Consider the following 13,641-nt stretch of genomic DNA (forward strand, 5'->3'; position numbering starts at 1 on the left):
AGAAAAATAAACAATCTGATTAAAAAATCAACAGAGAAACTAAATAATCCCCTCCCCCAAAGAAGACATTCAAAAGATCAACAGGTACATGAAAAGTTACTCAATATCACACTAATCATCAAGGAAATGCAAATCAATACCACAATGAGATATCGCCTCACATCTGTTAGGATGTTTATTATGAAAAAGACAAGAGATAACAAGTGTTGGTGAGGGTGTGGAGAAAAGGCTATTCTTACACGCTGTTGACTGGAATGTAAATTGGTACTGCCATTAAGAAAAATAGTATGAAGTTTCTTCAAAAAATTAAACCTAGAACTACTATATGATCCAGCAATTCTCCTTCTAAATAATATCTAAAATAAATAAAATCAGGAGCTCAAAGAGATATCTGCACCTCACCCCCATGTTTAGTGCAGTATTATTCACAATAGACAAGACATTGAAATGAACTAAGTGTCCATGAATGGAAGAGCTAGTAATGTGGTATACATGTAGAACAGAATATTACTCAGCCATTAAAAAAGGAAATCCTGCCACTTGTGACAACATGAATGAACCTGGAGGACATTCTGCCAAATGAAATACGTATGAGCTCATTTAGACATGGAATCTAAAAACGTTGAACTCATGGAAGCAGAGGGTAGAACGGTGTTTGCCTAGGGCTTGGGTGTAGGGGGAAGTGGTATGTGTTGGTCAAAGGGTACAAACTTTCAGTGATAAGATGAATACATTCTCAAGATGTAATGTTCAGCATAGTGACTATAGCTAATAATATTGTATTGTATACTTAAAATTTGCCAAAAGAGTAGATCTTAAGTATTCTTACCACAAACAAAAAAATTGTGAGGTGACAGATATGTTAATTAACTTGATTGTGGTAATCATTTCACAATGTCTATAATATCAAATCATCATATTGTACTGTTTAAACATACCCAGTTTTTGTCATTTGTACTTCAATAAAGCTGAAAAAATATGAAAAAAGATTTTAATAATTTATAATGTTGGCAGGAATATATAAATATATCTGCTTCATTACAGTTTACTAACCCTGGGTTTTATCACTTTAATCTGTTTTTTCTAATTAATGGATATGAGGTGTAGCCCATACTTGTTTAAACTTGTATATATTTATATTCAAGGCTTACCATTTCTGAAACTTTTTACAAATTTATGTTTATTCTAGAAAGATTTGCATGTTCACATCCTATTTTAGATTCTTATTATTACAGTTGGCCCTTGAACAATGTGGGAGTTAGGGGAACCGATCCCCCATGCAGTCGAAAGTCTGCCTATAACTTTTGACTCCCCAAAACCTTAACTACTAATAGTCTCCGGCTGATCAGAAGCCTTACCCATTCATAAACAGTTGATTAACACGTATTTTGTATGTTATGTGTATTATATACTGTATTCTTACAATAAAGCAGCTAGAAAAATAAATTACTAGGAAAATTATAAGAAAGAGAAAATACATTTATCAGTATTTATTGAAAGTTATCTGCATACAAATGAACCTACATAGGTCAAACCTGTGTTGTTCAAAGGTCAACTGTAATTTCTTAAATATTAAATAAAATATTTTCCCATATATATCATAGATCAATTGTTCCAATGTGTTGCTTTATTTTATTAAAGTTTTACTGATTTTTATTGGAGAGAGCTTTAAGGAAAAATTAAATTTATCAACTATAACACTGCGCATTTCTTCTATTGTTTTAATAGTAGAAAATTAATATCTCTGAGTTACTGAATTTCCGAAGACTTCTTTTTCCTGCTGACATGTATATTTTCTTAAAAAAATACGTAACACTCCAGGAATAGTTTAAAAAATAAGATATTTTCAAATGTTTATCCTCAAAGGTTAGCATTTTGCTAGATTATTTTTTGAATATAAAGAAAAATGTTTACACTTGAACCAACTTAGTTTGCTTTAGTAAATGAGGCTGGGCCTATGTTCCTCCTTAGTAATATCAGATATTTCCAGGAACATTTATTACTTTTATTAAATAAATAAATAATTCGTGTAACCTGGAAAACTTCGTATTCATCCCCATGATCTCTGTTCTACCTCCATGCTTTTTTAAAAAATATTTTTCTTTGTAATTTGCAGTCTTCTGTTTTCATAATAATACTCTAATATTAAGTAAACCCAATGTATTACAGTTGGTACAACTGAGGAAATTGTAATATATACTGTGGGCTAGTATTATATTAGTGTTAAATTACTGATTTTGACTATTGTTTTGCAGTTGTGTAAAAGAATGTACTCCCTCTTATAAAATAGATTCTGAAGTATGAAGGGGTCAGGGAGCATCATGCCCTTACCTTCCTTTCAAAGGTTCAGAAAAGAAAATGCATGTGTATGTGTGTATATGTGTGTGTGTATTACATACACATACATGCAAAGAGAGAAAGGGCAATAAAGCAAGTGGGTCAAAATATAAACAATTAGTAAATCTGGGTGAAGGATATAGTGAGTTCTCTGCTTACGACTTTTCTGTAAGTTTGAATTTATAACACAATTTTTAAGAGGCAAAAAGATACATGCCCTAGGCTATTACTGTAACCCATATCCCCAGAAGTTCTTTAAGAGACTATCCCATTTTCCCCTTCAGATATTCCAACATTTAAGAAAACTCAACTATCTTTGATAAATTTAATTACTATCCTAAGATTTCTTGTGACCCTGATTACCAAATTGTTAATAATTGTGATATAAATTTTTTAAATTCTATTTTTAAAAAATTTTTTTATTGATTTCAAAGAGAGGAAGGAAGAGGGAGAGAAAGAGACATAGAAACATCAATGATGAGAGAAAATCATTGATCAGTTACCTCCTGTACGCCCCCTCCTGGGGGATCGAGCCCAAAACCCAGGCATGCGCCCTGACGGGGAATGGAACTGTGACCTCCTGGTTCATGGGTCCACACTCAACCACTGAGTCACACCAGCCAGGCATGATATGAAATATTTTTGACCAAATCCAATAATTCATTGAAAATAATTACCTCAGTGGTTTGGATGACTGTTTCTAGTGATTTAGTGGGTTATGAAGAGCATAGTTGGAACTGAAAAGAATGTTGTCTAGCTTCCTTGGCTTTTATCATCTTGAATACTTTTGTTAAACCAGCCCAAAAGTTTGAATGCATTTTCCAGATACACTGCAATTCCCTTTTAGCAAAATTGCATTCACATGCAAATTTGTTACTGAAAATAACTTCAAAGGGCTAATTGGTACCCAGCTTCCCACTTTGGAGAACTAGGCTCTTCCCACTCACCATGCCCTCATCGGGGTCGTAGAGCCTCTGCATCAGCTGGACGGTCGTGCTCTTCCCACAACCGCTGTTCCCAACCAGGGCCACAGTCTGCCCACTCTGAACCTGCAGGTTGAGGCCCTTCAAGATCTTGAGGAAAGAGAGAAAAAGAGCACACTTCACAACAAAATCCTAATAGAGGAGTAATTTGATTCAATTTTAAATCTGAAAAACTATCAAATAGGTCTCACTCCCTCCAGGCCTGAGGAGCTGGGCTGCCACCTGCCAGGCGCCCTGCTCTGAGCAGCACAGAGCCTTCAGACTGTGGCCCTGGGGCCTGAGGGTGGGTGCCATCAGGAGGCTATGCACCTGCCCCAGTCTGCTCTCAGTGAACAGCATGAATGGATACACAAGTGGATGACTACAGAGAATGGTGTCGGAACAGTGGGAATCAGCAGTTTTGCACAGGAAGCTTTGGGAGATGTTGTTTACAGTAGTCTGCCTGAAATTGGGACAAAATTGAGAAACAAGATGAATGTGGTGCTTTGGAAAGTGTGAAAGCCACTAGTGATCTCTCTTCTCCTCTATCAGGAGAAGTAACTGAAATTAATGAAGCTCTTGCAGAAGATCCAGGACTTGTCAGCAAATTTTGTCATGAAGATGGTTGGCTGACCAAGATGACATTGAGTAACCCTGCAGAACTAGATGAACTATGAGTGAAGAAGCAGATGAGAGATGCCTCAAACCTACTGAAGAGTGGAAATGGAACCCCCCCGGAATCTAATATAGTTGGCTTAAATTAGTGGTAGACAGAAGATTTAAAATAGCAACTTTTAGAGATACCAATGGAAAAAGAAACTACTTACAACAATGCTACTGGAAGAAAATACCCCTTAACTTTCTAATAATTGCAGATAAACACAGAACTCACTTTTTCCCAACACCCTATGATTTTTAGGCTAGGTTACCGTTACAATATTCAGAACTCCTGAAATTATCTGTGGTAAAAATCTAGCCATAAAAATTATAATTCAAAGATAACACTGTTATCTTAAGCCTTATATAACATAGGGTAGGGCAAAAGTAGATTTCCAGTTGTTCGTGTGGCAACTAATACAATAATTAGTAAATAATAATACAAGAATAAACTCTGTGTTTGTCATACTCACAACTGTAAACTTACTTTTGTCCCACCTTGTATTGTAACTTGTTTGCATCTGTGTCTGGATTTGGGGCAAAATACTTAATGATCCGTCCATTGGAAATAACTGGCAGTGGAGAAGTTTTGGTTAGTTGTTACAGTGTCAGATGATGAGCGACACTATCTTAATTTTGCAATATACCATGCTCACTGGTGCTATTTTTATACAGTGATACAACAGCCTTGCAGGAAAATAAGAAACAGTTTAATAATAAAACTTGCAACTTCTTCATTAAAAAAACTATCAAATAAAGGAATATAACTCCCAAAAGAATAAGCACATAAATATCAAAATCTTAGAGGCTTTAGGTTCTTTAAGATGATTAAACAATCGGTCTGTTAGGAATTCCTATAGATACTATGTACAGTACCTTGACATTAGCGCGAGCTGGATAAGAAAAATGAACATCATTGAACTCCAAATCCCCTTTGATGTTGTCTGGTTTGTGTCCTCTCTCTGAAAAACTGTCAATTTTAGGATTCTAAATAAAACAAAATTCAATGACTGTTCTATCATACAATAAACAATTGCACTTTTAAGGAATATAATTCAGCAAATTCTAAAAATAAGACCTGGAATAGCACAGTCTCCCTCACCCGAGACAGAACCCAAGGGAGAGAGTGTGTGTGCTAAAGGAAATATTCATTCTCAAAAAACAGACATTTCCTTAAGAGAACATAGGGATATACTCATTTTATTTTGTACAATATTTCACTTTCAGAATTTGGCACACCCTTATAAATTTTCTAAATGGTCAGATTTGCCTGTTTATACAACTGCATTAACAAAAACATACTATAATTGAGATAGCCAGGTATTTCATTTAGTGAAAATCAGCTTACTCCTAAATAATAAGTGGTGTAATGGATGGGGCTGAGAAGACTGACTGAATAATTGGTTAAAGCCAAGCTATTTAGGGACAATGTAAGCTTTCAATCTATTTGGAAGCTGAGCAATTTTCTCATGACTTAGATCAATGAAACAGGAGGAATTGCTTGGATTAAATGATCAAATTTCAGTCACCTTCTTTGCATTTTACTTGTGTATAAACAGTGACACATTTTAATATGTCAAAACTATTTTCTTTATTCTACTGCAATCAGTACAACTTATTCAACATAATTGATTCAAAATTATATCAAACATGCAGTGGTCATTTTTGTGTGTGTGAAGGGGGCAACCCAGCAAAACATACTGTGAATTTTGGTCCCACCAATAATTTTTCCACCCATTCATCCTGTATTGAAATCATAATATTCTCAGTCTGGCAACAAAATTTAAGAGCATAGGAGAAAAAGCCAGGGAGACAAACATCTTTGCTCTAATCTCTAATAATAACACAGGGGCAGTTATACTTTTCCAAAATAAAATCAGGGTTATTATTTTATTTAAAGATAAACTTTTAGAAATATTAATGAGAAGCATTTTGTTTCACTCATTACGAAGAAGAGCTTGTTAATTTTACATAATTAATTTTCACATGACATTTTCCCTAAAGCCACATTTAATGACCCGCTCTTCAAGGAACTTTTCAGCATCAAAATAATAAATGACTCACATTATCTATAATATCAAAGATCACATATGCTGCTCCTCTGGCATTGGCAAAAGCATCGATACATGGAGCAGCCTGTCCAACGCTGAAAGCTCCAATCAGAATTGAAAAGAAGACCTGAGTGAAAGAACATGAGAAACAGTTATAAGCCCCATTCTGGGGTCCATTATCTCAAATATGATTTGTGTGAAACACACACTACACAAAGGGTTGAGTTTAGGTTTATCCTATATCATTGTTTTAGCAAAAGAGAAAAATGTACAAGGTTACTACAGCATTTCATTGCACAAATGGGTTTCTTCAACTGCAAAAATATTTGTCTAGCTCATCAAACGATTTATTGCTCTTCTCCTGAACTTATACAAAAATCCAAAAAATTTTTCAAACCTATTTCTTTGACTCTGAAGCAAATACCACCAAAGGGAAGCATTTTCCATCAGTATTATTATTCTGATTTTCTCTAACTAACTAAATATATTCTCTAACTAACTATATGTAACTAGTTAGTTAGTTAGTCTGTATAATATATATACAGAATTTTCAAGATGAAACCTGGTAGATTTGGACCCCATGGAATTTTCCTTTAAAAGTACCATTTTACATACATATTTTAATATGATTTTCAATATAAGAATTAGTTCACACATTATGAAATACTAAATCACACCTGTGTGCATGGATTAATAATTCCTTTGCATAATCATTCTATACTATACCACACAAAACTTAACACATTTTCCTTTATATATTTTTTACTAAATAAATTGATATAGAAAAGCCAAGAATATAGCTTTAGGAATCCAAGTTATTAGCATAGCTCAACTGAGGAAAACACAAATGAATAGAACTTACTCTTTCTCTCTGGGCATGGTGAAATTTCTACACATATTTCTGCTTTTCTTGGGAGACAAGAACAATCACACTTCATACAACCTCAACTCAAATATCCCTCACTGTCTCTCCATAGTCTGCAGTCCAGAGAAGGACCAGTAAGAAAGCAAAGGTGTTTCTACCAAAATAGGTGTTATAAAGTTAATCCAATAGAGCCCCTTACACAGGGCTCCCTGTACCATGGGCAGATACCACTCTCCAGCCCCACTGGGAGCTGTCACTGTCCCCGAACTACAAACCAGAAGACAAGGCCGGAGAGACACACTCATCACAGAAGGTGAATTGGAAAGTCAAGATTCAGTCTCCCTTCTTCATAAAATTTAGCAAGCAAGGAACTGAAGCAAAGTGGAGAGCTTCTAAGCTAACAATCAGAGAGGAGATCAAAATGAGAAAAAAGTTTCAAAAAGGCATAGCAATTATGAAAGTTCATCCAGCCAAACAGCCTCAGTGGAGCCTGAAGATACCACTCTAGAAAACATTTTGAAGTGATGAATTTTCAAAATGGCCCTAAGTCATCCACAAAGGGACAAATTGTGTTCAGCATTTTTTTGTTTAGAAAGATAGGGAAGTTCAGGTCTTCAAAGATCACTACTTGGATGGTTACATGTTGTTCTGATTGTCACTGACATGGAAAGATGGTCACAAAATTATTTCTGGTTTAAAAAATGGTTACAGAATGATATCCATAACACAATACCAGTTTTGAAAGAAAAAAAAAATGTGTATATATAGAAAATGATCTGGAAGATATATACCAAAAGCTATCTTTAAATGCACATGGGTTTTTAGATTACAAGTAATTCTAAGAAATTCTTAATTTTTAAAATTCTATATTCTAATCCTTTCATTAACTAGTATATACTATTTTTATAATCCTAAAATAAAGCTATTTTTCATTTTGAAAAAAAGAAACTAAAATAACTTTTCATCTCATATTCCAGATAACTGCTGTTTTATATTAATAATGTTCACTTTCTTATATAGTGAAAATCAAGGGCAGAATGAGGGTGGCTCCAATCTATATCTGTTCATTCATAAATTTATTCAATTTTTATTTCCTTTTACACGTTGTATATGTTTCTCAATTGGTCTTACTACATGCTATTTTCTTGCCCCCATTCATAATTATACCTTGTGTATTCTAGAAGGTCAACTCTGCCCACAGGACAGACCAGAGATTCACCAAAAGATAAAAGCCTATAATCATGGCTCATCCTTCACAATGGAAGAATATGAAAGTAAAGAGAAGGTAGATGGAGAAACAATATTTTTAGAGTCTTCATCAATATCGGGAAAACCACTTACTGTCATTGCATTTCCCAAAGTATATTCTTTTGCTATGACCAGAGTGGATCCATACCAGAAGGCCAGGGCATACGATGCATATATTAGCAGGAAGGCAATGCCCATGGAAATGTTTGCTGAGATGGCTTTTTTAATTCCAATCTTTTTGGCATTTTCTAGATGTTTCTGATACCTACCAGAAATGAGGGGGAAACATTATAATAAGTAAACAATCCATAATCTGAGCGGTATTCACCTCCTGAATAGTTGGAGGTTTAAGAATCAAAACCATCAGAGTAAGAAATCCCTGGGGAGACCCAGCTTCCTGGAAACTGAATCAACTCAGGACCAGCCAGATAGGGACAGAGAGGGCTGGAACCTATCTGAGCCTTCTCTTTACTGGCCTGGACCTGTCACCCTTGGTCTTCACCAGTCCAACCAATGTTCCCGTAGCTGTCCCAGAATCAATCTCTCACCCCGGGATATGGGAGAGCTTTATCATCACCTTCATGGCCAGCATCACAAGTCAAGGTTAAGGTGGAAGGAGAGAAACCAAGCCAACCAAGAATGACACCAAAATGTAAATATTATTCAGGACTCTTAAAATAGATTCTTAACACAGCTTAATTTCTCTTCTCTAGAGAAAAGAAAATCCTTCCTCTATTGCCCCACTGGGTGAGGGAGAGGAATTTTACATGTTCTTATATTTAGGCCTTTGCTTTTTGGTTGTTGTTGCTTTGTTTCTTGTTAGTTTGTTTTTTTGATCAATTGACCTTCAACTGTCAAGACAAGGTACAGGTTATAAAGTGGTCAGTACTTGTGGGATTTGGGTTCTTCCTCAATTTTTCTAGATTTTAGTTTCATCATCTGTAAAATGAAATTAATAATGCCTACCTCGCAAGATGATTGTGAGGCTGACCAATACATATAGAAAATAGTACACGGTGCTGGCACACAGCTGGCAAAACCTGACAATTCCTATTCCCACTATTACTACTATTGCTCTTGAGTTTAATCGCTTTCTGAATATTGCTCATTCTATTATTATCATCTTTTTGAATAGTAATTAAAATTCATATTACTGGCTTCTAGCATTGACAGAAAAGTACAAATGTCTAGAATGGTTCTGATAAATTGCAATTTTTTTTTTACATCAATTTAAATTAAATCTACCTTTCTACGCTAGACACAGAGAGCATATAAATTTTAATTTTGGCTCCTTAAATTTAGGAGAAGAAAAAAACAATGGATATACAATGAGACTTTGGACAAAATAGCATGTAAAATAGGGCATTTCTGTTTCTAACAAAAGACAAACATCATATTTTTTTAGTTTAACCCTATGAGATGTTGAGAATTTATTAGTTTGTAAAGAATGTATGCTGCCACCAAAAAGTGTTTGTCTTTTTAATTATTTGGAGCCCCCAGCTCTTCAGTGTACTTTCCGCAGTGCTGGGAGCTGCACTCACATAGCAGAGCTGGGTCCCTGGGGAGACAGCAGCAGGCCAGGTCCAGCACCGGGATTAGTCATGGGCTGGGCCTTGAGGCCTGTGCAGAAGATTTACATTGGCCCCAATGTGACACATTGTGACATGGTGACACTGGTGGACATGCTGTAGTTACCTTAGCTTAGGCGGCTTGCTTACTGCAGCTAATGGAGCAGCATTGATTACACTCACATCCTGAGGTCCAACTGAGGGTTAGTGTGGTCTGTGTGGGCTATTGTGTACAGGAAGCAGCAGTAAGAGAGAAAAAGGAAGAAGTTAGAGAACCAAAAACGTGGTGCTTTGGAAGAGGGCTTAAGGAATAGAAAAACTGAAAATGAGATGGAGGAAATTAGGGAAACTTGGCTTTTAATGCTGGAGAATTTCCAAAAACTTCTGTCTCAGAATTGTGGGTATCATGAGTCCCACAGAATGACAAAAGAAAATACTTTACACAGAATTATAATTTGGCTATATTAGGGGATATTATTATTTAGAGAAAACTGGTTGGGGACATTTAAATAAAGTGGAGGGAGTACCCTTCATCAGTGGGCTTTGTTCTGACATTTAGATGTTTTATACATCAAGTTCCTTTAGAGCAGGAATACTTGACCTGGGATCCAAGGTCAAGGAGCTTGAAAGGGGGAAGAATTACATATTTATTTTCATTAATCTCTAACTGAAATTTAGCATTTCCTTTCATGATCAATGCAGGCAACAAACCACGGTAGTATTAGCAGTAACTGTGACTCTGTTGCCAATAGAAATCCCAGATCATTTTCACATCATATCACAATTGCTACAAATATCTTTAAATATCTTTTACTCACATCCCTACTTTGGAACTACAGTAGCTAGAAGACCACAGTTAGCTCTTATTATTTAATATGTTAACAAAAGAGACACAATATCACAATTTAAAAATATTCTGATCATTGGACTTTGGTATAATTGGTTTCCTCTGTTATTCTATGTATTTTATTTTATGCCTTTGAAATCATTATTCTAAGGAGGGAGTCCATGGGCTTCGTCCGACTGGGACCTAACAGGGTAAGAACCCTGTTTTAGAGTCTGATGTTAAACTCTAGCCATCAGTGAAGGGTGCTTATATTTTGTGAGGGAGTTTTAATATTAGGAAAAGGAAAGCAGTGAACACACATCACAGAAGAATGAGCAACAAAATGTAAAAGTGGGTTCTTTTAACCAGTGGACAAAGAAACTTCCTGACCTTTCCAGCTCTTTGTTCTGGCCCCCAAAAGCTATCACGGTCCGGATGGCGCCCAGAGCCTCTTCTGCCACAGCGCCTGCTTTCGCATATGCAGCTAGCTCTTTGTCAGTAAATGCCGAGAGTATCTGTACAGAAGAGAAACATTCGTGACTTCTGCATGGGGAGGAAAGTTAAAAGGCAGTCTGGTCAACCCTTAAAGTTACTTTTTCTCCCCCTTAGTACAGCCCTTTCCTGTGCTAAACATGGAAGTCATGCAGCAAACGACACTCGGCGTGCCAGCTCCGGCGGCTGCCTCCACTCTGCACAGGCTACCTCGGATCCACCTTCGGGACACGCTCCCCAAGAGCAGCCAGGAAAAGGGAATCCGCACATAATTCCCTAAATGCCGTTTTGGGGAACAGTTTAAGTTCCACATCTACTCTTTTTCTCTGTTGATTGCAAAATAAACAAAAATAAAACCTTACTGCTTTGAAAGGATTGCCCATCCTTTTATTTATTTGTTTGTTTGTTTATTTATCCTCACCTGAAGATATGTTTTCCATTGATTTTTCAGAGAGTGGAGGGGAAGGGAAGAGGGAGAGAGAGAAAGAGAGAGAGAGAGGGAGACATCGATGTGATAGACACATTCATTGGTTGCCTCCCGCAGGGGCCCCAGGGCCAGGGATCGAGCCTGCAACCAAGGTAAGTGCTCTTGACCAGACAGGGCTTTTTTAAAAATTTATTCTCATTGGAGGATATTTTTTCCATTGCTTTTCAAAGATAGTAAAAGGGAAAGAGAGAGAGAGAAACATCAATCGATTGGTTGCCTCCCACCCATGCCCCAGGGCCAGGGATCAAGCATGCAACCAAGGTACATGCCTTTGGTCACAAATCGAACCCAGGACCCTACAGTCCACAGGCTGATGCCCTAACCACTGAGGCAAACTGGCTAGGGCCCTTTCTTTTATTGTGTCATGATTTTTAATTACTATGAAAGAATACTTCCAGATCTGCTGTGGGCCTTCTACTAAATAATAAGATGCTGTGGGAGAAAGGTAAAGGAAGGTCAAAACAAGATACAAGCAATTTATAAACTTAAGCATCAACCCTGGAGTGAGCAAAAATTGCCAGTAAAATTTCTCAACTCTACAGTGTTGGCTGAAGTAGAGCAGGTTATGTGAATTTTCCTGTGAGGCAAAACTGGCAGAGTGCCACTCAACTGTCAAAGTAACAATTTAAAATAAATAAAATAAATCCAAACTTTAAAAAAATGTGTATTCACACAATAGCTTGGAAGAGTGCTGTATTTTAAAAATTGTGTTTCCTTAAATAAGGACATAACTGTATACAGGGTGTCCCAAAAACATGGATACACACTTTGACAGCTGATAGCTCAATTGATGTTTCTTTCTTTTCAGTCAGACTAAGCTTTGAACAAAGGAAATTCACCCTAAAATGCCAATGGAAGTTTGAAAATGCAGTTGACGTACAAACACTGCCATTATAATTATTCAAAGTGCATATACATGTATGCACACTTTAACAGCTGATAACTCACTTAATTTTCACTCTTTTTCAGGCTTAACTGATTTGGAATAATGGATGAAGCTAGACTAAGCTTTGAACAAAGAAAATTTATCCACTAGACTTTTTAATGGGTGTATATATAAAAGATAAAATTTACCTTTCAAAACTGGTAACAGTTGACCAGTGAGCACAAATTGAGGGAGCACAAATACCGAATGAAACGATTCTTGGTGTTAGAGATCTCATTGCTTCAGGTTATCAGTAGTGCTTGGACCAGAACGGTCATCGGTTTGAAAATAGGTGTTGATAAAAAAAATGAGTCATTTCTGTAGATTCTTTTAAATTTTGAAAATGAACTGCACTTTATAATCCTTCAAGGTGTGTATACATTTTTGGGGGACACCCTATATATAATTTAAACTATTACATCAGAAGATTTACCCAAAGAAATAGCAGTGTAAAAAAATCTATAATTGAGGTAATAACTGTGCCTTTTTAAATTTTAATCTTCACCCAGGGATATTGCTTTTATTGGTTTTGAGAGAGAGAGAGAAAGAAAGAGAGAGAGAGACATTAATCGTTAGCCTCCAAACATGCCCCAACTGAGGATCAAAACCTCAACCTAGGTATGTGCTCTGACCAGCAATCAAACCCACAACCTTTCGGTGTAAGAGATGACCGTCCAATGGACTGAGTCACCTGGCCAGGGCAACTGTGACATTTTCATCACATTTAAAGTAAATTTCCTCATTAACCATATTAACAACATGCTTCTAAGTGTGGTTTCAACTGGCACTTAACACCCATCTGCACAATTACAGGTACTAGGACCCTGCATCTTCAGAACAGCTCTGTGTATGTGGTTAGCACATGAAGATGCCCCAGTTTCACGCACCTTTGCCCAAACAGCTGCAGAGAGTCCCAGGATAGGGCTGATGGCCATTATCACAAGGGTGAGCTTCCATCCTCTCATGAACCCCACTATGAATCCTGCAAAAAACGTGGCTACTGCTTGAAAGAACATTCCAACCTTGTCACCAATTCCTTCACTGATTTTGGAGATGTCACTAAAAAAGATCACACCTAAGTGGTTACAGGCAGGAGGTCTTCAGTTAGAAAGGTGAAGCAGACATCTAACGAGACACAGACTTGTTCACACACGGCAAGCCTCTCTCAGAGTCTTTGCCTCTTGAATGGTATTTCCCCCACCTAAATACAGTACAAAGGAAGA

The 13,641-nt window shown here is 36.6% G+C and overlaps 1 protein-coding gene across 3 annotated transcripts in view; it reads right to left on the bottom strand.

Moving 5' to 3' along the window:
* Nucleotides 1-13,641, bottom strand: part of ABCB4 (ATP binding cassette subfamily B member 4) — a 72,449-nt gene that overhangs the window by 43,143 nt on the left and 15,665 nt on the right. For all 3 annotated transcript variants that reach the window (XM_081147612.1, XM_081147611.1, XM_081147613.1), the window contains exons 7-12: nt 13,306-13,477; nt 10,905-11,029; nt 8,214-8,385; nt 6,021-6,134; nt 4,833-4,943; nt 3,285-3,410 (exon numbers count right to left, since the gene is read on the bottom strand). In XM_081147612.1, coding sequence (XP_081003738.1) covers nt 3,285-3,410; nt 4,833-4,943; nt 6,021-6,134; nt 8,214-8,385; nt 10,905-11,029; nt 13,306-13,477 — 820 coding nt within the window. The remainder of the gene's footprint in view (nt 1-3,284; nt 3,411-4,832; nt 4,944-6,020; nt 6,135-8,213; nt 8,386-10,904; nt 11,030-13,305; nt 13,478-13,641) is intronic.

Source organism: Miniopterus schreibersii (assembly GCF_964146895.1).
Source record: "Miniopterus schreibersii genome assembly, chromosome: 9".
Taxonomy (NCBI): Eukaryota; Metazoa; Chordata; class Mammalia; order Chiroptera; family Miniopteridae; genus Miniopterus; species Miniopterus schreibersii.